Consider the following 25668-nt stretch of genomic DNA (forward strand, 5'->3'; position numbering starts at 1 on the left):
AAGTCCAGCAATGCAGCTGAAGATTCTGATTTTCAGGAACCAAGCTCCAAAAGGACCAAAGCACAGCAGCAAAGAGGAAAAACTCCACCAAACAAAACTTCCAACACTCTCAAGAAGTTAGAGGCTGCAACAAAGAGGAGTAACAAAGCTGTTTCTAAACAAGGAAATGGTGCTAAGAAAGCACCTTGGAAAATCTAGCCATGTTGTGTTAAAACTTTTGTTAAAGCTTAAGTTAAACCTTACATAAGCAGTATTATGTTAAATCTTGACTTAATTATCTACTTTTGTTAAGACAGTAGGATATGTTGTACCACTTGGTATGAAAACCAGGTTGGAAACTTTGACATCTTTTGAGTCTCTTTTGAATGGTATCGCAAGGAAACTTTGAAATCTTTTTAATGTTATCGCAATATTTTATTAATCTTCATTTCATCATACATAATTCATTGCAAACTCATTACATAAGTACATAAGCTTAACTTACTTTCGATCCATTACATAAGTGCATAAAAGGAAGTAGACTTTAGCATCGACTGTCAATTCATTTCTTACTGAATAAACCATAAACAAAGACCAAAGCTATACCAAAAAATAAACACTTCCACTTCCTTGCTTCTTTCTTCCAAAACTTCACTTCTTCTTCATGATTTGCAGAAACTTTCTTCTCTTCATCGAGCCTTCGAAGCCTCCTTAACAACCCTACAATCACCCATTTACTCTGATTGCAAAATGGAGCATCAACCCACCTGAAAAATCCACAACCATTTTCACCTTCAACGCACCCTAAAAACCTTCTATCAGCGTTGGCATCTGTCCACGCTGTCCTTTCCACCACCCATCTTCCACATAAACAGATATTTGCCATGAATTTTTTATTTTCGATCTTCAGTTAAGCTTTGCACTGCATCTGGTACACTCATCTTCTTATATACACGAGATATATCCATTCAAATACATGAAGACGGAAATACCCCTGGCTCTGTTACATTTTCACGGTGAAACAGATGGGGAGGACACGGAGCCCTTTCGATATAAAAATAAAATAATTTAGCCATGCAACTGGCTAGAAATATAATTTAGACAAGTCCGTGCAATAAAATTATACTTCAGGTATACAAACTGCAATTAAGTCTTTAAAGCTAAAAGGAAAATGGAAAAAGAAACTACTCCCTGGTCCATAGAAAAAAAAGAAGAAGAAGCCCTAGTAAAAATTGAAGCCGCACTTTTCAAAAAGTTGTCGTTCTCAGTGAACCCAGCAAGCAGCTCCTTGTCTCGTTTCGAGGTAACAATGAGAGTGCGTTGTTATGTTTTGGTGTTTATGTTACCATTGTTTTAGCTGTATATTGCCTGCTGTTGTCTTTATTTTTGTATAAACTGCTTTAGGTTTTCTCCTGTAACACCATTTTAATTAGCATTGTTGTTTAGCACATCCGATTGGCGTTTTCTGATTTATTACTTGTTTATTTTGTTATAAGGCGTTTGTTAGGTTATTATTATAAATTGGGGAATTAAATAATACTTTTTAAAGCAAACAACAAGAAAGATGTAAAAGACTCTGACCTATTCGAGATCGGCCCGTAAAATGCTAAAATTCTGCTGCCAAGATCCAGCTATTCGAAAGTTTTATCAACAGGAGTTAAAGCTGTAATTCATTCGGCTCAATTATGTGTTATACAAACTACAAAGCATACAGGGTGACCATCAGCACTGAATCATTTCTGTACTCAGAACCTGGTTTAATAAATAAAATTAAGATACTTTAAAACGAAACGAAATGAAATGGAAAGTTACTTAATCATGGTAAATACTTGGCAAAAAAGGCATACAGGGTGCAATTGCCTCAAATTTGTCAGGAGTTCTGTTTGTATGTGAACTCATTTATAATAACAATCCAATATGCAACATTTATTAATTTAGGCTCACTTTACACCTCCTACAGAAACCTTCAAGTTCATCAATTCTACATATCGGTATTACTTGGTTATTTTGTCTTCTACATTTGCCCCTTTGATGCAGTATTTGAACAACATTTCAAGTGTTTGGCTTCGCCTAAATCGTTTTTTTTTTGCTGTATGTGTTTGTATTGCATAATTTGCTAAATTCTCTGGTCTATGCATTAAAAGATGGAAAAGGAGGTCAGGTTAGGTTGAACCATCTGTCATGTTTGTTGTATCCTGATTGATGAATTCCAGTCATTTAGTTCCCTCGTTAATTTTCGATTTTGGTGGACACAGTTTTGACATGTTTAATGTAATCAGCACCAACCTCAATCATGACCAAAAATTTTCGTTGTCTCCCCTAGTTGGTAACATATTATTGCACAGTACTACACAATAAGCTCAGAAGTTTGTGTCAACTGTCAAAACCATCTTATAATTCTAGGCCTTTTTGTATAAATGATTTAATAGAACCAGGGTTTCATATTTGACGTTTGGCCGCTCTTTCTTTCTACTGGTTTCATATTTAACGTTTGGCTGCTCTTTCTTTCTACTCCCTGCTGTGCTGCTGCTTCCCTCCCTTCTGCCGCTGTTCTGTTAATTTCCTTCTCCCCTGACCTCACTTGCATCTTCCTTATTTTCACCTACTGTCTCTTTTTCTTCATCGTCTCTTTTCCCAGCTGGTAAGTTTTCATTTATCTTTTCTTATATTCATCCAAGATTTTAAAATTCACATGTCTGTGACTTGTCCATTATAGAGTTTTAGTCTCACTAGTTTGATTATGGTTGAAATATCTTGTGTTTACGGCTCCGATACTTATCTGGTTAGTTAATTATTTTTTTTTTCATTTGCAAACTTTATTATTATGAAACTGATAATGGGACCTGTATTTATTATTGGTAAAACATCCACATGACATTGAAAATCACATAGAATGATATAATCCAGTTAGTAATCAAGTCCTTTTAATATGTCAACTACACTTGGCTCTTTTCATTCCTGAAACAATGAAGCTGTTTGTCGTGTTTCATATGTATGTATACGTGATGTAGGTTCTTGTCCTATAGGCTATAGACACCCCTCCATTTCAACATAATTGTACAGCATACTAATGCTAGAAAACCTAAACCCATTTTCGGACTTATTGATTCATATGTTCTATCTTTTGGTGGCAGCAGCAAGATTGGCTGCTTTCCTCTCTGGATATCATTGCTTTGTTCACTACTGACTCATGGTATTGCTTTCTTTCTTTTAAGTCTCCACTATAGTTATATCACCCAGCAGTTGCATTTATGCATCAAGATTTTCAACATGCTGGCATCGATTTATAACTTTCATTTGTATTTCTTTTATCATAGGATGCACTGGATGATTCTGGGCACATTCAACATACTCAACTGAGTGGTAGCTTAGCGTTGGATAATTCTGAGCACATTCGACACACTCAACTGGCTAAAAGCTTAGAACCTATTATATGGGTCATCAAAATCATTGGTACAATTAAAGGAGAATTTAAACAAATCTCTGCCACTGGATTTTCCATGCGTAATGATGGTCTAGTACTAACCTGTGCACACACCATACATGGTCTGACTGCAGTTAAAATTAAGGCTCGTAAACTGGATGAAAAGAATTTAAAACTGCTGACATAAAGTGTATGAAGCTAAGATGGGATCTAGCACTTTTGAAGGTTAACGAGGTAATTGATTGCAGTATTGGAGAGTTTGTTTCTGATGGTACGATTTGGAAAGGTCAACCCTTGTTGCACATTGGGCACATTTATGAATTTGTAGGGTCTTATCTGATTGGACGTGCATGTTTCTCGTGTGTGAAAGATGTGATTCCTCCTAAAAATAATGAAACATGTGGCACTTATGACTCGAAGGCCTTCAAGCAAACACCAGAATATCGAGTGATGGGACATATGTGGAATAGCGCGTATTTTACTAGGAATGAAAGATTAAGTTTCTCATTTGAAAAATCTCTTGTCCCGACAGTTCCCATTATCCAATGCAATGGAATTAATGCTGGGCCCGGTTGCTCTGGGGGTCCCTTATTTGATCTAGAGGGGAAGGTAGCAGGGATGTTGGTTGGAAGTGTGGATGGCTATGACATTGCTGTTCACGTGGCTGCTCTTAAAATGTTTTACAATGATGCAACACAACCTTCTGGATCTGAGGTTTGTTTTTCTTCAAGTCCTATATGTTGTCAGAAAGAAATGCTTAAAATAATTCTTTTTTGTTTTCATTTACATTCAGGATACTTCGAAGAAGCAACGAACTTGTTGAAAGATCTACTCACTTTGGAAGGGACTTGGAATGTTTTTTAGTTTATGAGGAATAGCCATCTTTTGTTTAAAATTCTTCGATGATACACTAGTCTTATGTTTAGAATCTTTTGATAATGCACTAGTCGTCTAATGTTTAGAATCCTTTAATGATACAGTAGCATTATGCTTAGAATTCTCTGATTTGTGTTTAAATCTTTTGATGTTTGATGAAACTGGAGCTATCTTATGTTTAAAATTCTTTGAACATATAGTTGCCATCTTATGTTTGAAAATTTGAAAAATGTGTGGTCCAAACATCAGATTAAATCGTTTCACAGAACTTTAAGCACAATCACTCGCCATATATCTTCATTCCTTTGTTTTGCCTCGTGATTTAATTAGAATCTCTCGACATTAGGAAACTTCTATTTGATTTTCAAAGTTCTTCACATGTAGTATGTTTTCAATAGATACATATAGTGTGAAGGACCGGAAAGACGCCCTGAACCAACTTTGTCATTGCAACTTATTGCCAAACTGATACCTGCAACATCACTGAGTAATTTGTGTGTAGAATTTTCTAAAATGATAAGTTATTATCATGTATTATGAAAGATCATCATAACATAAAGTTGACATAATTGTAGAAATTCTACAAAACAGGCCTTCCTGCATAATCCATGGATCACTTTCTGAATAGAGGGATAAATAATTCTTTGATGCAAGGCAGTTCCACCATTTTAAACCAGTGCAAAAATTTTGGGTTTTTCCAGTTGAAATGAAGTCAACAGAATATATCCCTGGTTATAAGCTGAAGAAAATGATTGAATAAAATGGATAAATCCATGAAGAAGTTCCGTCATTTGTTAGATACGAAGATTTGTTGTAGTTGTAGGTAGCTTATGTAAAGAAACACTCAGCAGCTAATTCTATGTTACATCTTGGTAATCATGTCAAGTTGCAATCAGAATAATAGAAAGAAGTATACAACCCATATATCTAATTGTAAAGGATTTCAATCGGCAATAATAATAAGCTTCCAGACAAGAACCCCATACATTAGGAGAAACTTGTACAGTTGCACATTACACGGCTAAAGGGTAAAGGATGTTGGTATAGTTTCAGACATAATAATAATAATGATATGTTATTATTTATTTTATTTGATTCAGTTGAGGTGATTAGCACGTCTGTAGTGTTTGTTTTGAATAAGTCTGTTAGCAGAGAGTTTGTAGGAGTTTTTGTTTTCTTATCATGGGAACGTTGCCTATTTTCTAGCATAGACTGTAACTTTCCTTTTAATTTGTAACTTGTTCTCAGTTGACATAATAAGAAAGTCGTTTAGACATCATTGCTTACCTTGATTGCTATACACCAGTTCTGCAATATCGAGTTCTAAATTATAGACAATATTGTGGTATCAGAGTTTAGGCAAGTGCTAGAGAGAATGTCAAAGACTGGAAACGGAATGGAGAACAAGCTCAAAGGGTCAATTGGCCTTAGTTACCCGACTCTGACAAAGGGGAACTATACGGCGGGGTCAATGAAGATGAGCGTCTATATGCAGGCGCACGGAGTGTGGGAAGCTGTGGAGAAAAGCGACCCCAAGGCAGTGGTTGAAATCAAAACAGATAAGATCGCGTTGGCCATGATTTATCAAGGTATCCCTGAGGAGTACCTACTGTCAATCGTTGAGAAGAAAACAGCCAAAGACGCCTGGGAGGCGATCAAAACCATGAGCCAAGGAGCTGACAAGGTTAAACAGGCTAAGGTGCAAACATTGAAAGCTGAGTTTGAGGCCTTAACCATGAAGGAGGCTGATCAGATAGATGATTTCTACATGAAAATCAATGGCATCGTGTCAAACATACGGGCATTGGGAGAACCTGTGGCTGAATCATACGTGGTGAAGAAGCTGTTGCGTGTCGTCCCACCCAAATTTCTCCAAATTGCTTCTACGTAAGAACAATTTAAGGACCTCGAAACCATGTCCATTGAAGAAGCAGTTGGAGCACTGAAAGCACATGAAGAAAGGATGAGGGGAACTGGCACTACCAGTGATGCACAACTAATGTTAATTGAGGAGGAATGGCGAAAGAAAGACAGTGAAGGTGAAAAACTGCTACTCACACGAGAGGAGTGGCTGAAGAGGTCGAATCGAGGACCCTCAGGTGGATCTTTGGGACAGAGGGGTCGAGGAAGTCGATACAAAAGCCAAGTAAGGTGTTTCAATTGTGGCATAATGGGACATTACGCAGCTGAATGCAGAAAGCCTCGTCGAGGAAGGGAGATGAAACCAGAGGCGAACATTGCAGCCATCGAAGATGATGAGCCAGCCCTTTTATTAGCAAAGCTTGAACAAAGGGAGGAGGATCTGGTTCTGTTGAACGAAGGAGAAGCAATTACAAAGCTTCTGTCCAAAGGTTATGGAAAAGCGGGGGAGTCAAACGTCTGGTACTTAGACAACGGTGCGAGCAACCATATGACGGGTGATGAAACTAAATTCAGCACTTTGAACAAAAACGTTGATGGAAGTGTGAGATTTGGAGATGGCTCATCCATAGGAATCGAGGGAAAGGGGTCCATAAAACTCAGGTGCAAGAACGGAGAAGAAAGAACACTTGAGGACGTGTATTATCTCCCAACGTTGCAAAACAACATTATCAGCCTTGGCCAATTGTCTGAGAGGGGCAACGAAATTGTGATAAGTGGTGACTTACTTCGAGTCTATGACAATCAAAGAAAACTGCTAATGAAGGTAACCAGGTCGAAGAACAAACTTTACAAGATCGCATTGGAGCCATGGGATGGTGTTTGTATGCTTACAAAGTCTGAAGAAACTTCTTGGCTCTGACACTCGCGTCTTGGGCACGTCAACTTTCATTCCATGGAGCTGATGTCAAAGAAGGGAATGGTGAGAGGGATGCCTGCTATAGTACAACCAAAGAAAATTTGCAGCGGATGCTTAATGGCCAAACAAGTAATGAAATCTTTCCCTGCTCAGTCAAGTTTTAAAATAAGTCATGCTTTAGAACTAGTTCATGGAGACTTGCGTGGCCCTATCACACCCACAAATCTCGCTGAAAATCAATATTTCTTCTTATTGGTAGATGATTACACTCGTGTTATGTGGGTGTACATGCTCAAGAATAAGAGCGATGTTTTTGATGCCTTCAAAAAATTTAAAGTTATGGTTGAGAAGGAGACAAAGGAGAAAATTGGGACTTTCAGGACTGACAGAGGAGGGGAATTCATGTCCAAGGAATTTTCATGTTATTGCGAAGAACAAGGATGTAATAACCCCAATTTTTGAGAAATTTTGAAACCCTTATGAATAGTGTTTTTGCTGAACGAGAAAACTTTTCATGCCACGCTATGTAGGGGTTCTGTTATTGATCTTATGGGATATTATTAGTACTCTATGTGGTATATAAGTGTATGTAAAGATCGTCAGAATCCAAATCCGAACACTTTGATTTTTCCCGGAAATCCACTAGATACGGAAAGAATCGAGTATAAGGTAATAGGATAAAAAGGATTTAAATTAAAGGATTATAATAGAGGATCATAAAAGGAATACAATATATTGAGAAAGGTTAAGGGAACCTAAGTAATAAGATCCCGGGTATGATCCCTCAAACGATAAACGAAAACGAAAGTTAAGCGAACCGTATAACAGATCAGCGGTCATTAGGCAAACGATTAGGAAGTTAATCAAATGGATTAGTGGGAATGATGTCATCCAACCAATAGAAAGAGGACAAGGAGGGGAGGATTACATCACGAGGATGACATAGGCATGACAAGAAAGGAAGGAGATGTGGTGACTTTTTAACCACACAAAATCAAGGGCAACTAGGTAATTTACTAAATCAAACACAAAAACAAGCCAACCAAGCCAAGCAAATCATTTTCATCAAAACACAAAAACCATTCTCTCATCCAAGCAAGCTTGCTCTCGGCTTTTACTATTGCAAATGGAGGAGAAATTCAAAATCAAAGATCCAAGCTTCCTAAATTGGTGAGTTAATTCCCTAATCATCTTCATGCTTAGTTAGGACTATATCATGAGTTTAAGACATTAATTCCTTCTCAATCTTCTTCATTTAATCAAAGAAGAAGACAATGAATAGTGTTTTCAAGTTTTTAACTTGAACTTTTTCTTGTTTTTCTTGAAGATCCAAGCATTCTTAAGACTTCTCAAAGCTTCTTAAGGCTTCCTAGCTCCTCCCACCACTTCAAGGAAGGTATACCATCTCCAAACCCTAGGTTCCTATATATTATAAGATGATTTTGATTAGTAGGATGATATTGTAGCTTGTTGTTGTGATTTAGAGTTTGGGATTTGGAATGGTAGTGAAATGGAATGGTAAATGTTGTGGTTTTGATTTAAAAGAACTTAAGTATGATTAAAGTTAAGTTTAGGCATAAGTATGAATGATTAAATTGAATTGGTTGGGATTGTTATGATGTGATAAGGATGGATGTTGGTTGTATGTTGGATTTGAGGTTGAATCGGGTTGTGATTGTGGGTTGATTGTGAGATGATTTGGAGTTGTTTAAAATTGGGTAATCGCGTAAACATAGCCGTCGTAACGTCCGATTTTCTTTGGACTGTTTTTGTGCATAGCATTAGGACCCGAGAACCCCCTGCTAGTTTATGACCACTTCCATGTTTAGATAGCTCATGTTACGAGCTTCGTTTTGATATGTAGTTCGTTCGATTCCGATGCACGGTTTAGGAGAAACGATCGTTTCAAGTAACGGCGTTTCGCGAACGAAACTTTTCCCCTCGCCTTACTTTGAAACATAGGTTAAAGACCAAAAAGGGTTAATTAATGTATGAAACATTTATGGTAAGTGTGTTAGGCAGTTGGTAAGACACTCGCGAAGGAATCGCTTTAAAACTCGTAAAGGTTAAATTATTAAAAATGGTGGAGTCGAGGGTACCCGAGTGACTTAAGCGAATCAGTGAGCGCAAAACAAGCGTTAGAGTCTAAGTTAGTTAAAGTATAGATTTACAAGTGATTTTGGTTTAATTCCAACTTACTTGTTGTTTATAGGTTACCAGACTCGTCCCGAGCCTTTTATCACCCCAAGTTGCTCAGGCAAGTATTCTATCCGTTATACTGTTGTTGTGATGTATACATTTGTATATGCATGATCTTGCGATAAATGCATATTGGTTATTTAGCAAATTCTTGCGATATATTGTAGCATGTGATATGGTATATATGCATGCCTGTTTCATATTCTTGAAATATATACCTGTTGGTTCAGTTGATAATACCTATGCTAGAGAATAGCGGTAACTTGCATATACCCTTAGTATAGGGACCCAAAGGTGAAAATATTTTCTAAAACCGGGAGTCGAGGATCCCGAGTAGATTTTGTATATATGGATATGGATATATATATATATATATATATATATATTTATATATATATGGTTATAGTTTTCCAAACTATTAATCGAATAAGGTTTATTCGATAACTTTAACTTTATTTTATTATTGAATATTATTTCGAATATTATTCGAGGGCTTATGACTCTTTTATATTATTTATTGAATATTATTTGAATATTCATTCGAGGGCTTATGACTCTTTTATATTATTTATTGAATATTATTTGAATATTCATTCGAAGGCTTATGACTCAGTTTATATTATTTAATGAATATTATTTGAATATTCATTTGAGGATCAATGACTCCGATTATTTGCTGAGGTATATTCTTTATTTTATTAAAGAATAAGATGTCAATAATCAAACTTATTTTCGATTATTCAAATAAAGATAATACTTTCATATAAGTATATCTTTGGTTATTTAATACTCGTTTCAAGTATAAGTTTTAATACTTCTACTTCAATTATTTTTATAAAGATTATTCTTTATGGGAATATTATTTAAATAATAATATTCAGTCATTTTCTAAATATTCTGGGGACTGATTTACTTCATTAAATCAGCTTTACTCCAAACACTCTATAAAGTGTTTTCGAGTCTTCAAAATGATTTTTAAAGTCAGAGCGGATCCCAAAACTCATTTTTATATTTAAGATCTTCCTTTTTTTAAGGGGATTTAAATACTCGCTCAAAACCTGGGGAATCCGGCTCTGTGGTGTATTTTATATTCGCAACGAGGTTGCAGTTTTGGTAAATGAATTGATTACTTGCCCAATATTCGGGAAGTAAGCCCATCTAATTGAGTCGGCATAAGCGACAGGCCGGGGTACGGTCTATTATTGTGTAAGTGGCTGGGTGGCAGTCCATCAACGCGTAAGAGGCCGGGTGGCGGTCCAGCACAAGGTCCTTATGAGGCCAGGGTGATGACCGGTGGGGGATTCATCCATCTACTAGTAGAAAAGGTTACTTATTGGTATCTTTGCCTGATCAGCAAGATATCTGGTTTATGCCAAAATTCTTTTCCTTTCCAAAATTCATTGGATGTTTCAAACTCTGTTCATACTTTACATAACAAGGGTTCCAGGAAATGTTTAAGAGATATATATATGTGGATATATACATATCGGGACTAAATAAAGTATCTCGTAACTTTATTTCATTCAATAATATTTCAAAGATTGAATCTATTCAAATCTTGTCTTGTAGTCTCATCTATGTGATGAACTTTTGAAACTGGTTATAACTTGAACGGTGGTAGTTCAAGTAGTATTGGAAAAGATATAAGTATATTGGGGTATTTGGTAACCTCATCTTTTAAACTTATATCTAATTAATAATTGTCTTATGAATGACAAAGATTTTCAGAAAAACGTTGAGACAAGGTTAGATATATGAGATCACCTTACAACGATATTTTTTTTATATACAGTTATACACTGGGACTTTGTGTATATTATGCATGGAAGAGGACTTCCAATATTTTGAAAAGTATATATGTATATATACTGAATATTTTGCGACTTCATCGCATTAAGATATCAAACTTGGTTCATTTCTTTTGACCAAGACTTTCATGAGTATTATGAGTAGGCTCATATATTGTAAATCATTATACATATTATTTTGGTGGGCTTGCTGCTCACCCTTACTTTCTTCTTTCATCACACAACAACAGTTAGGAAAGATGGCCAGACTCCAGCAGACCCAGCGCAAGCGCGTGGGAAGCGTCCCGCGTCTTCCCGTTGATGTTGTGGCTGTTATAGCTGCAGAGGTAGATCTATTGTAGATCAGACCATCTACTTTTGAGAATCAATTATGTATAATTATAACTTGTGGCAGATAATGGCAATTAACTGTAAATTTATCAAGTAATCATTTTGGGTTGTAATAACTTTTAAATTGTGGATTCAAAGACTTGTACTTATTTAAGTTTCATCTCTGAGACTATAACGGGTTGTGGTGTGTGTTAGTGTGGGGTCATAGCATAAGGTTATTTATTATTAATTAAGTGAAGTGATATTGTGGAAAGAAAGACCGTGACGACCCGGATCCCCGACCCCGGATCTGGGGGTGTTACAAAGGAATTGCTAGGCATTTTACAGCACCGTATACTCCTCAACAAAACGGTATTGTTGAAAGGAGGAATTGAACGGTGGTCGAAATGGGCAGAAGTTACTTGAAACAAATGAAGATGCCATCCACGTTGTGGGCCGAGGCAATTAGACATGCTGTTTATGTCCTCAATAGGCTGCCAACGAGAGCTCTGTCTAAGATGACTCCTTATGAGGCATGGACGGGGTTCAAACCTGACATTGGACACATCCGTATTTTTGGCTGCATCGTTCATATGAAGGTGCCTGGTGACAGACTGAAGAAGCTTGATGACAGAAGCTTGAAAGTAATCAATCTTGGTAAAGAACCCGGGACTAAAGCCTATCGTCTATTTAATCCTCGAGAGAATAAATTGTATGTGAGCCGTGATGTTATTTTCGAAGAACACAAGGCCTGGGAATGGGAAGAACAAGAGGAATCAGGAGCTAACAATGCATACTTCTTCGATGTACCTAATGTGCCCACTGTTGAGGTCGTCGAAGGTGAGAATCTCAGTCAAGAGCAGAATGCCACCACTGATACTGAAGTACACACTCCTGAGCCACAACACTCAGACTCGGGCATAGATAGAAATGCATATGATGACAGTACTACCCCGAAAAAATTCAGACGGCTGGAGGATATATACTAGGAGACTGAAGAAACAGAAATTAAGGATGAACTCTTTCTCATGGGAGTAGATGAACCGAGTTCGTTCGCTCATGCTGTGAAGGACAAAGCGTGGAGAGTGGCTAGCAGACAGAAATGGATTCAATCGAGAAAAACGGAACCTGGGAGCTCACAGATTTGCCATCAGGAAAGAAAGAAATTGGGCTAAAGTGGGTGTTCAAATTAAAGAAAGATGCAAATGGAAACATAATAAAGCATAAAGCTCGCTTGGTCGCAAAGGGGTACGTACAAGAAAAAGGAGTTGATTATGACGAATTGTTTGCACCTGTCACGCGCCTTGAAACTGTTCGTTTACTGTTAGCATTGGCAGCAAAAAATTCATGGGAAGTGCACCATCTTGATGTGAAGACGGCCTTCTTGAATGGGGACCTTAATGAAGAGGTATATGTGACTCAACCGGATGGTTTTGTGAAGAAAGGGCAGGAAAAGCGAGTGTACAGGTTACTCAAAGCTTTATACGGGCTTAGACAAGCTCCTCGAGCTTGGTATTCGAAGCTTAACAAAACACTTGAAGACCTTGACTTTGTGAAGTGCCCCTATGAACATGCCGTCTATGTCAAGCGGAAGGAACAAAGTCAGCGATTGTCAGAGTGTACGTGGACGACTTGCTCATTACAGGTACCAATCTGTCACTTATTAAAGATTTTAAATTGCAGATGAGTAATGTTTTTTAGATGAGTGATATGGGGAAGTTGAGTTACTATTTGGGGATAGAAGTAAAGCAGGGCGAAGGGTTCATAGAATTAAAACAAACAGGATATGCAAGGAAGGTGATTGAATAAGCTGGAATGTCACAGTGCAATCCATGTAAGTTTCCAATGGATCCAAAGGAACAATTCACGAAGGATGAAGGTGGGAAGGCTGTAGATGCAACTGAGTTCAAGAGCGTGGTAGGAGGATTGCGGTATTTGGTGCTTACCAGACCCGATATAGCGTTTGTTGTGGGCATAGTGAGCCGTTATATGGAAAAACCAATTGTTCTGCATCTAAACGCAGCAAAACGAATTCTGAGATATATTAAGGGAACTCTGGAGTATGGTTTAATGTATACGAAGGATGCAGGTAATAATGTGTTGACAGGTTACTCGGACAGTGATCTTGCAGGCCAAATCGAGGATAGGAAGTCAACTGGGGGTATGGTGTTATACTTGAACGAATGTCTGGTCACCTGGGTTTCTCAGAAGCAACATTGTGTTGCCTTATCGTCGTGCGAAGCCGAGTTTATGGCAGCTACAGCTGCTGCGTGTCAGGTAATTTGGTTGAGAAATGTACTAAAGGAATTAACTGGTGAGCAAGTGCCTCCTGTTCTGATCTACATTGATAATAAATCGGCCATAGACTTGGCCAAGAACTCTGTATTTCACGGGAGGAGCAAACATATCGATGTTAGATATCACTTTATTCGAGAATGCATTGGACGAGGAGAAGTGATTGTCAAGCACGTTAGCAGTGAAAATCAGAAGGCAGATATGCTGACTAAAGCGTTATTTGCAGTACGGTTCGAGAGACTGAGAAATTTGCTAGGTATCAAGGCTCTGGGAAATCATGTCTGAAACTACGGGGGAGAATGTTGGTATAGTTTCAGACATAATAATAATAATAATGATATGTTATTATTTGTTTTATTTGATTCAGTTGAGGTGATTAGCACGTCTGTAGTGTTTGTTTTGAATAAGTCTGTTAGCAGAGAGTTTGTAGGAGTTTTTGTTTTCTTATCATGGGAACGTTGCCTATTTTCTAGCATAGACTGTAACTTTCCTTTTAATTTGTAACTTGTTCTCAGTTGACATAATAAGAAAGTCGTTTAGACAGCATTGCTTGCCTTGATTGCTATACACCAGTTCTGCAATATCGAGTTCTAAATTATAGACAATAAAGGACACTGTATTACTGATATCACAATATATTACAGAAGCAGAAGCATTAGTGTAAAGTTTGTGAGAAAAAACAGCTCTACCTCAATTGCTGCTTTAAATAAACCGTAAACAGCAAGAGCTGTCGACTCCGAAATCATACTTAATATTCCTATCCTAGAATAGATGATTACTCTACGTAACTAGGTTGTAGTCAACAAATTAATATTAGAAATCTTAAAAACCCTCATTTTATGGTTCGGTGCCAGTCTTTCAGTTTGACTCATAAGTGACAAGTGCCAGTCTCTGAGATTGACTTCCAAAATTTATATAACCACATTACCACAGTGTATTTCACCTCTCAATGGGTGATTGAAGATGATATATACAATATGTCCGAAGCAAACTCAAGTATTTTTTACCTACTGTAACAAGAATCGCCAAGATCTAATAAACTTTCAGTGTTCTACCCTGCTACACGATACAGATGATTACATGAACACATCAATAACTACATGAAATATATTGTATATACGATTTATGATATAAACTGAGAACAACAAAGTAACACCAGAATATCAAGAACTTGATGTTTGTTTTATTAATGCAGCAGTACAAAATATATATATGAGAATAGGCAACTACTTTCCTAAACTCATTCTACCACTTCCTTATTTGATAATACCTAGAAAATCTCCAGACTTGCAGCAAGACTAAGTCTCAGCAACGACTACTACAAAACAGATAATACAGAACAAAGAATAAATTAACTATTTGAGATTATCCAATAATTCCCCCCTTAATCTTAAATCTATCTGTTCAACTCTTTAACACCCAGGAGGCTACGCATTCTTTCAAACTTTGCAATCATCAGAGCCTTGGTTAAACAATCTGCACGCTGTCGATCACTGCTAACATGTTTGACAATGATGTCACCACGCTCCACACATTCTCAGATAAAATGGTAGTGTATATCTATATGTTTGCTCCTTCCATTAAACACTGGGTTCTTGGCCAAATCGATAGCTGACTTATTATCAATGTGTAAGATGACTGGGCCACTATATTCAGTTGTTATTCGACTTAGGACATTCTTCAGCCATATACCTTGGCAGGCTGCAGCAGTGGCCACCATGAACTCCGCTTCACAAGATGAGAGCGCTACGCATCTTTACTTTTGAGACACCCACGAAATCAGACTATTATTTAAGTAATAGGCCATACCTGCGGTACTCTTTCTATCATCCAACGAACCACCCATGTCGCTATCAGAATATCCAGTGATGATATTGTTCCCACTGTTCTTAGTGTATACCAGACCAAACTGCAACGTGCCCTTTACGTAGCATAAGATTCTTTTCACAGCGTTTAAATGCACAGTCGTAGGTCGTTCCATATAACGACTTACCACCCCAACCGTGTAAGCAATGTCAGGACGAGTATTGACTAGGTAACGAAGTCCTCCAACCATACTCTTATACATAGTAGCATCAACAGCTGTTCCACCTTCATCCCTTGATATTTGATCCTTCGGATCCATTGGATATTTCGTGGGATTGCAATCCTTCATTCCTGCCTTTTCAACAATCTTTTTGGTATAACTTGACTGTTTTAATTCGATGAACCCATCTCCTTGCTCCACTTCAATCCCCAAGTAGTAACTGAGCCTTCCTAAGTCTGACATCTCAAATTTCTGCCCCATTTGACATTTAAACTCTTCAATGTTTGCAACATCAGCCCCATTTACCAAGATGTCGTCCACGTAAACAACGATTATCAGACTGTTACTCCCTGTTCCTCTCGTGTAGACTGCATTTTCGTATGGGCATCGTTCAAAACCCAAGCTTTCTAGACACTAATTTAATTTTGCATACCAAGCTCGAGGAGCTTGACGCAATCCATACAAAGCCTTTGTGAGTTTATACACCAAACCTTCTTGACCCTGTTTTCAAACACTTCAGCTTGAGCAACGAATACATCCTTTATTATTTCTCCATTAAGAAAAGCGGTTTTGACGTCTAAGTGATGCACTTGCGAATTATTTTTTGCTGATAGTGCTAGCAACAAGCGAACGGTTTTAAGGCGAGTGACGGGGGCATAAACTTCATCATAGTCTATTCCGTGCTCCTGGACATAGCCTTTTGCGACAAGTCGCGCCTTATATTTTACTATCTTCGTAGCTGCATCTATTTTGAGTTTAAAGATCCACTTTAGTCCTATCATCTTTTGTCCTGGTGGCAATTCAGTAAGCCTCCACGTGCCATTTTTCTCTATGGACTCAATTTCACCCTCCATTGCTCGTTTCCAATTTTTATCCTTTGTCGCCTCCTTGTAATTTGCTGGTTCCTCAATCCCCATCATATACAACTCCTCCTCCAAAGCCACTTCTTCAGTGTCATTGTACACATCTGCAATCAATCTGGTCTTCCTTGGGCTGATACTATCATCATAGTTTTCTGGATTCAGAACATGTGAACTTGGACGAGATATTGACCTGGGACTTTCATACTGCTGATTCTCATTACTACTTTCGGACTGTTCTTCTTCACCACTCTGATGTTCTGTGTCTCCTTCATCATCCATCTGCATACTATTTATAGTGAAATATTCCATCTGTTCCGTCTCATTCTCCATCAAGTCTTCCCACTGCCAGACTTTATTCTCTTCAAAAACAACGTCCTTACTTACGTGAATTCGACCCTCCTTAGGATCATAAAATCTGTAAGCCTTGGTACCAGGTTCTTTCCCAAGATTAATCATGCACAAGCTTCGATCATCCAGCTTCTTGGTTTTGTGACTTGGAATTTTCATGTGACCAATACAACCAAACACGCGTATATGACCAATATCCGGTTTCTTCTCAGACCATGCTTCATACGGAGTCATCCCTGTTAAAGCTCGCGTTGGAAGTCGATTCAAAATATAAACCGTGTGTCTGACTGCCTCCCCCCAGAATCTTGCTGGTAATTTCATTTCCTTTAAAAAACTTCTTTTCATTTGCATCACTGTCCTATTTCTGCATTCCACTACGCCGTTTTGTTGAGGCGTGTGTGGAGCAGTATAATGTCTTTCTATTCCAGCATCTTCACAGTATGTCTTAAACTCGTTTGACCCAAATTCACCTCCCTTGTCAGTTCTAAATACTTTCACCTTACGTTCTGACCCATCTTCAACCATTGCTCTAAATTTTTTAAATGCATCTAACGCTTCATTCTTAGCCTTAAGTAAATAGACCCACATCACGCGACTAAAATCATCAACTAGCAAGAAGACATACCTATTTCTTAAAGCAGTCTCTGGCGTAATCGGGCCACACAAATCTCCATGAACAAGCTCTAACACCTTCTTGGCACTGAAATTTGATTTTGTTGGCATATGCTTCCTTGTCTGCTTCGACATGAGACAACCAACACATACGTTTCTTGGCTGAACTATCTTGGGCATACCTCTGACCATCCCCTCCTTAGATATCATGCACATGGCTTGGTAATTCACGTGTCCCAAACGAGAGTGCCATAATCTCGAGACCTCGTCTGCCCTTGACAGTAAGCACACTGGTTTTGCAGTCTCAATTATTAATTTATACAACCTATTGGGAGACCTCTTAACTTTCATTAGTAATCTTTCGTCCTTCCCATATACCCACAAGTATTCTCCCCTTATCTCGACTCTATTACCTTCTTCGGACAATTGTCCAAGACTGATTATGTTGCTGTTGAGACTAGGAATAAAATACGCATCATTAAGCTTATGCTCTTCCCCATTTATGCACTTGAAAATCATTGACCCCTTTCCTTTAATGTCCACAGCTGAGCCATCTCCAAATTTAACCTTGTCAGTGCATGCCTTCATCGAGTGTGCTGAACTTGGACTTGTATCCGGTCATGTGATTGGAAGCACCATTATCAAGATACCAAAGGTTAGAATCAAGCTGTTTGCTTTCATGATTTAATCTCTGAGGTGACTTCACTTTCCTTGCATCAATTATCATCAGTTCCCTTTCATCCTTATCATGTTTGGCCAGTAACAGAGTCGGTTCGTCGTCATCTATCTTTGCTAAGTTAGCTTCTTGCTTCTGCTCCCTGAAATGTTTTGGTCTACGGCATTCCGCTACAAAGTGCCCAAGAATGTTACAATTAAAGCACCTTATTTTACTTCTATCTTGCACTCCTCGAACCTTGAATCCGGAACCTTGACCATCTGGACCTCCCTTGTTGCTGCATTTTAACCACTCCTCACGAGTCAATAACAGTTTCCCGTCGTCATTGTCTCTTTTTCGTCATTCTTCTTCGGTGAGCATAAGCTTGCTTTCAGTTGGTTCAGTTTTACCCCTTACCCTCTCTTCATGAGCCTTTAGCGAGCCCATAGCTTCTTCTACCGTCATAGTCTAATTTTGTTGGCACCGATCTCAGTTATTTTTTCACTATGTAGGACTCCTTCATCTCTTCACCTAGAGCTCGTATGTTTGTGACGAGCCCATTAAGTTTCATATAAAAATCATCAAGCACCTCCGTTTCTTTCATACTTAACGATTCAAATTCAGACTTCAGCGTTAGGACTCTTACTTTCTTCACTCGATCTGCACCCTGACATAGGGTTTTTATCGCCTCTCAAGCCCCCTTGGCTGTCTTCTTTTCGACAACCGACAACAATACATCCTCAGGGATACCTTGGTAGATCATGGCCAATGCAATTTTGTCCATTTTATCTTCCACAACTCCCTTCGAGTCAGTTGGTTCAACAGCATTCCAGACTCCCTGAGCTTGCATATAGACTTTCATCTTTACCGACCAAGCTGTATAATTGCTTCTGGCTAGGATTAGGTAACTCAGCCCAAAAGATCCTGCTTTCCCCTTGTTCATCTCTACAGTTGACATCCTTAATGCTTACTTCACAACCTGATTGCTCTGATACCATATATTGTATATACGATTTATGATATAAACTGAGAACAACAAAGTAACACCAGAATGTCAAGAACTTGGTGTCTGTTTTATTAATGCAGCAGTACAAAATATATATATATGAGAATAGAACTAACTAGCTGAAAAACAGGACCTCACAGCAACTACTTTCCTAAACTCATTCTACCACTTCCTTATTTGATAATGCCTAGAAAATCTTCAGACTTGCAGCAAGACTAAGTCTTAGCAACGATTACTACAAAACAGATAATACAAAACAAAGAATAAATTAACTATTTGAGATTATCCAACAAAAGATAGTTTGGAGGGAGGAAATTTCTCTTGATAATAAAGATTACACCGGAGGATTGCTGCATGTGTAAACATATATCTTAATGACGGTGTTATGGAACAGGCCGGTTGTTTGGAGTACTACAAAAACTCATAACAAGAGTGCTAAAAAATTTCTATTTCGTCTAATTTTAGTACAAAAACTCATTATAAGTAATCTGAGTCCCGAGATAATGACTGAAACGGAATAGACAATATACCTTTGGAATCAAACAATGAAGACACTGTATGATTTTCTTCTCACATTTTGTAGTCATTTGGGGTACCCCAAACATGCCTAAAACCTCGCGACATTTGGCGCAGCAGCTATCCAACAATGGCACCAAGATAGTAAGGTATAGAACAAAAGCAATTACTAGCAAACATGTTAGTTCAAATTCTCAGCTTGCAAACATTAAGTCCAACTGCAAGTCGGAACAATAATCACCATGCGCTAAAAGAAAAATAGAAGGGAGCAAAGAACTAAGAACTTGAAACATTTTGGTTGTATAGTCAAGAAAACATTTCATAACTTTGCCACTGAAAACAATATGCTGCCATGTACATCAGACTTATGGCCAGAAGATTTAATGCAGCTAACGTATTCTTTTTTCTCCTGCAAACATGAATAGAAGACAAAAACTCTACTAGTCGTCTAATCTGAAACAAGTTCACGACAGTATTATCAAACAAGAAGTAAAATTTTCTAGTCGAGACATCCACTTGGCAACAACGACCAGATAGTACTTTACAAAATTTTGATTCATTAGGCACCAAACTTCGCAGTAATTTTACTTCCAATTCATAACTTTACACTAGTTTTACATTAATAACTCTACTCCCATTAAAACTAAGACAAAAAAGCCTGCTAATTTAAATTTTCCACCCCAAATTTAACTAGAAAATGTTTAGCATTTCCATATTGTAACTTGTCACGTTCAAGTACAGTTGAACCTCGAAAAAATGAATAGCCTTAAGAACCAATAATTTAATTCAACCACGGAGATTCTCATTTAGTGAGCCTTCAAATACACTATCCCTGTTTATAGTTGGAACCCGAAAAATTATACATACGAATTTTTTGAATATTTATTAACTGGGAACATATATCTAAAAAAATGTTTACAAAACATGCGCTCATTTGTACAATAGTCAAAGGCAAGAGACTTTTGGTGCTACGGTACAGAAATGAAGATATAATCTACACTACTAATGCAAGTCCAGTGCAATTTATCGGTACAATTGTGACTCTTTTAATGGCCCAATTTCAATTTATCTTTCTGTACTGTGAAGGTCCAATGGGCCAGTTGATATTTACTCAAACATGATGCTGATTCAAAACACACGAACATGGGACCTGACAATTCGGATAACCGGATTGGATCAATTTCGGATCGAATCTATTTTCAGATTATGATGTATTTAAAACCATTTGGATCGGATGTGATTCGGTTCTGATCTAATTCAGATTAAAATAAGATAAAATGTGGATTAAAATCAGACAAAATTCGGATTAGAATCGGACAAAATTCGGTTTGGATATTTTCGAATAATAATTTATTAATTTTATCATTTTTCAGACTTAATTTTTTATTAATTGTAGTATTTTTAATATTTATAATGTATTTTTACAAGTAACTATGATTACATAATTATATTATCATAAATATAAAATTATTTTAAGTATGATTTTTTGCATCTTTCGGATCATATTCGGTTCAGAAAATATAGTATTCAGTTTTGATCGGTTTTAAGTTCTATTCGGTTCTAGTATTTTGAATTATTTTTTGTTCGATAAATTTTCGCATCAATTAGTGATCACTTTTACAGAAGTGGTGAAACCGTTAGTAGACAATTTCATGCATGTTTATTGGCAATCTTGAAGTTTTTATTTTTGCATTTTGATTCTGTTGGTGAGACTTAGAAAATAAGATTTTATAGATATTGAGTTTGTTTTGAAGAGACAAAACTATTTTTAGGAGTCTGTTTCTGCATCAGCTTCTTTTTATAATTTTTTTATCATGGACAATTGTGACAGGTGTCTTGAGTGTGTTATTATGTTGTTTAGAATTAGCATGATAGATTCTCTATTGTCTTACAGACGGTTGCTTTTAGTTTCTTATGGGTTATGTGTTTGCAATTGGCATATGGTCTGAGCCTGTTATATTTGAGTTTACTCTCGTTTTGATTGTTCTATTTAGAGATTTGCTGGTTCTGTAACTTGTGTTCACTTGCACTGGAGTGATTTTTTGTTAATGGCTATAATTTCAGAGTTGCCAAGGTTATTTAATTTTCTGTATGCTTCACTCTGCATTCTTTTTTGGGAAACATGACAGAAGGTGCACCATGGCTGCTGGTTGTCTAGTTCCGAAACAGGTATCCTAAGACTTATATAGTCAGCTTTTAGCTGGTTAATACACTATTCAAGAGCTTAAAATTCAACAACTGACTGTAATTTTCCAGTTGCTTAAATACATGCATCCCAATCAGAACAATCGAGGGGTAGAATATCAGTTATAATCAGTGATCAGTTGTAGAAATATAGAAATATTCATTTAGTGCGGATCATATTAACTTGTTGTTAATGGCTGGTAGTCTTCTTATTCTGTAGATATCAATTTCAATTACGATATCTTAATATCCGGGGGTATTTTCTAATCATTAAGAAAGCTTTTGAGATTCTTTGTGTTTATTGCCAAGGCTTGATTATTTGATTTTTCTGCTTCCCGTTTCCATTTCGATGCCTTTGCCGTTCAAACCACAAATTTGACCTTTGTAGCGTGTCACAAAGTAATCTTTGGTAAAAATTCTATGGATCAACAGTCTGTGAGCTCTTATTTGAAAAAAAAAAACTCAGGTTGGCATGCATTTTCTCGTCTTAAAATGCAGAATCGTAATTATCATGGCAAAGTTTATGCCATGATGAGAAGTATGCAATGGCATTCTATCAAAATCGTATCAGGCTTTTAGGCCAGCCTTGGTGCTACAACTTAGAGCTACCAAGTCAGGGGAGATGATCTAAGCAAATGTAATTTTTGGTTGCTAGCAAAGAAAATTAGGCTTCTGACACTTTGATTAAGAACACATAAATCGTTAAATAACATATAAATTGTTACGAGGGTCATCTTCATTGTTCTTGAACTATGTTTGTTTTAAAATATTAATACATATTAATTGGAAAAGTATAATATAAATATGTTAATATATATTAACCGGAAAAAATATTTTAACTTATATAAAAATTATGAAGTTAAAAATTATAAAGTCATAAGCCGATTCCCTGGTTTCATTGAACCAAACAGACACTAAAGTCATTGGTTAACTTTTGATTCCGTTTCTGGGTCCGAACCAAACAAGGAAAGTAATTTAATGTCATTCCTTTCCTTTCTGCTTATTTCTCTTTCTAAACCCCATTCCGTTTCCTTTGAACGAACCAAACGTCCCCTCATTGTAATTAATTTTAAAAGTAATGATTAATTCATATATGTAGCTAAAAGAGTAGCAGTATAGTGAAAATATGAACCACAGTATGAATATATATTTTTTAATTTATAGTTTCAAAATTCTTTTGTAAAAATATTAAATTGGTTCTTAAAACTTGAGGATTCAAGGGCGGGCTGAGGTTAGCAAACTAATTTGTAGAGTAGTGTGGAGCCTTTTTTAGATTTTTGTCCATCACCGATGTTAAAGCCCAACCCAAAAACAAATTAATATTATAGAATATTTGACAATCGATAACCGTAATATTTATTAGTCAATATTTTTTACATTCAATACTTAAAATTAATATTAGTGGAGGGATTACTTCATACTATTTATAATATTTAAAATTGTTAAAATTATACTCCACCCGTCTCATTAAATTGTATATGTTTGATTTGTGGACAGAAATTAAAAAAAAATATAATTTTGTGAGAAAAAATAGAAAAATTCGTTAAAATGGTAATACCGATCAATATTTAAATGTATAAAATTGGAGTAGTGGAAGAAATAGTGGTTTTAAATATTGACCAGTCACATGAATATTTTTTCCAATACACCGATTTTATATATTTAAATATTAACCGATCCTATCATTTTACCCACTTTTCCTATATTTTCTCACAAAAAAACTTTTTTTCTTAAATTTAGTGTTAAAATAAATGTATAGAATTTAAGGGGAGGTAGAGAACAGTATTTAACAATTAAAAAGGCAATAAAATATTAACTTAGGATGTATCACATCAATGAATCGGTTGGAAGTGAATAAAAAAACAAAGTAACTTGATAGGTCCAATCCAATGAGACACTTTAGGTCCCTACGGGGTTACTCACTCTGGTTAGTTTTGTTTTAATGCCGTGGCATGCTATAGTTGTGTCATTTCATACTTTCTCATATTTCTTTTCCATTGGATATATATGAGATAAATAAATTTATTTAAATACAGAGTTTTCGAATTTCTGCCATCACAAAAAAACAAGTATCTATCTCACTATCATTTCGTGAATAATATGTTATACTAAGGTAAAGGTCCCAAAATTATTATACTATGTATTTATTTCTTTTTTTAGTTAGTCATGAATATGAGATTCATGTTATGTACCGGAAACCAACTAAAATCAGCGAAATTAAGTATAATATTTATCAAACTAGAGAAATATTATATCGAGATTTTGAGGAACGTAATAGACAGCGGAAATCAGAAAAGAAGAATTGGGCAATGTAATTTGTGTAGGTTTGTTCGTGAGCCATTTGAGCTCAAACTAGTTTAAATGAACTCGTATCAATATAATCGAGCTTATATATGATCCGAGTTATAATACAAATTAAAGCTTGTTTTATTAAATAAGTTGAGCCGAAGTACATGACTCGAATAAAATTTGTCATGACCTTCAAAATCCGGCTATGCTCGATTTGAAATTCGTACTCGTTTAAATATATATGTAAATTATTTTTTAAAATTTGATTTATAATTTATAATTGAATTTAGTTGAATTTTTATTTATTTATTTGTAAGAGTCATGAAGCCGAACTCATAGAACTCGCGATAAACTCGATTTGACTCGTATAATATACGAGTTGAATTCGTTCTAACATTTAAACTTAATTACTCCCTCCATCCCATTTTATTTGTCACATTTGACTTTGATCCAATCAAATTGACTAAAATTTGATCGAAATTTATTAATATTTTATAATTGAACAAAATAAAAAAAATTAAATCACCGGAAAGTAGATTTAATCTACTTTAATATATAATTTTTTGTTTTTTGAAATAATATAAGACTAATATTTAATCTTTGATAAAAATTAAATAATTTAATTTTATATAAAAAAAATGTGACAAATAAAATGAAATGGAAATAATATTTAAGTTAAACAACCTAATTCATCCAAAAATATTTGAATGAAAATTCATATTTTTTAATTTCCGATGCAACTCGACTCGATTTGACCTCACCTTAATAATATTATATGTATAATTGGATTTGGTGTGTAGGGGGGTGCACAACTGTAAATCAGTGAATGTGTATTATTTGTCCTCTTTTGTCCTTTTGTCCTTCCATTATTCTACCCTCTTTTGACCTTCCATTATTCTACCCTCTTTTGTCCAATACCAAGACACTGTCCTATTTGTTACCCAGTTTTGGGAGGAATTTTTTATTATTCATCCACTTTATATTTTTCATAATTACGGTATTTATAATTTTATCGCAATAACAGTTAGTACTTGAAACTTGATAGCAACAACTCACAACACTTCCCTAACACTTAGTAGGACTGTTGCACTCACCACTGCAGCCAAGTTATTGAAATTGTCTGTTTTTTAAAAAAAAATCAGTCAATAAATAATTTAAAAATAATTAATTAATTTGATAGGTTATCGATAAATTATTATTTTTTTAATTATTATAAAATCAGTATTTCAACAGATTAATTTAATATTTTGAATTCTGTAACCATCGTGCAGCATTTAATTACAAGTTTACGCAGTCTATACATATTCAATTGTTAAGTTGGGTTACTTGAATACGAGTATGTATATACATTTTTAATAATAATTTAAGAAACACGAAATGATTTTTAATGGTACATAACAAAGTATAGCTATGAATTATCACTTTGTATCCAACCCAAGTGGCAACCTCATTTGTTTTTAGTTTCAAACTCTCATCCCATCTCTTTCTATCACGTGAATC

General features: G+C 36.1%; 2 protein-coding genes across 3 annotated transcripts; both read left to right on the plus strand.

Annotated features, from left to right (window-relative positions):
* The first annotated feature begins 1134 nt into the window (after window positions 1–1134).
* Window positions 1135–4474, plus strand: LOC141661349 (uncharacterized). 2 transcript variants are annotated; one of them, XM_074468337.1, is made up of 5 exons: window positions 1135–1282; window positions 3114–3172; window positions 3297–3432; window positions 3538–4117; window positions 4197–4474. In XM_074468337.1, the coding sequence occupies exons 4-5, from the start codon at window positions 3596–3598 to the stop codon at window positions 4224–4226; spliced, it is 552 nt and encodes a 183-aa protein (XP_074324438.1). In that variant the 5' UTR covers window positions 1135–1282; window positions 3114–3172; window positions 3297–3432; window positions 3538–3595; the 3' UTR covers window positions 4227–4474. The 2 variants fall into 2 exon arrangements, with proteins under 2 accessions (XP_074324438.1, XP_074324439.1); XM_074468338.1 differs by having other exon boundaries at window positions 1153–1282; window positions 3117–3172; window positions 3297–4117.
* Window positions 4475–13189: 8715 nt separating this feature from the next.
* On the plus strand, window positions 13190–13954 carry LOC141660000 (secreted RxLR effector protein 161-like). The gene has a single exon (XM_074466955.1). It carries the CDS (start codon window positions 13190–13192, stop codon window positions 13952–13954), a length of 765 nt encoding a protein of 254 aa, XP_074323056.1.
* Window positions 13955–25668: the final 11714 nt, after the last annotated feature.

This window comes from Apium graveolens, chromosome 5, assembly GCF_009905375.1.
Source record: "Apium graveolens cultivar Ventura chromosome 5, ASM990537v1, whole genome shotgun sequence".
Classification (NCBI taxonomy): Eukaryota; Viridiplantae; Streptophyta; class Magnoliopsida; order Apiales; family Apiaceae; genus Apium; species Apium graveolens.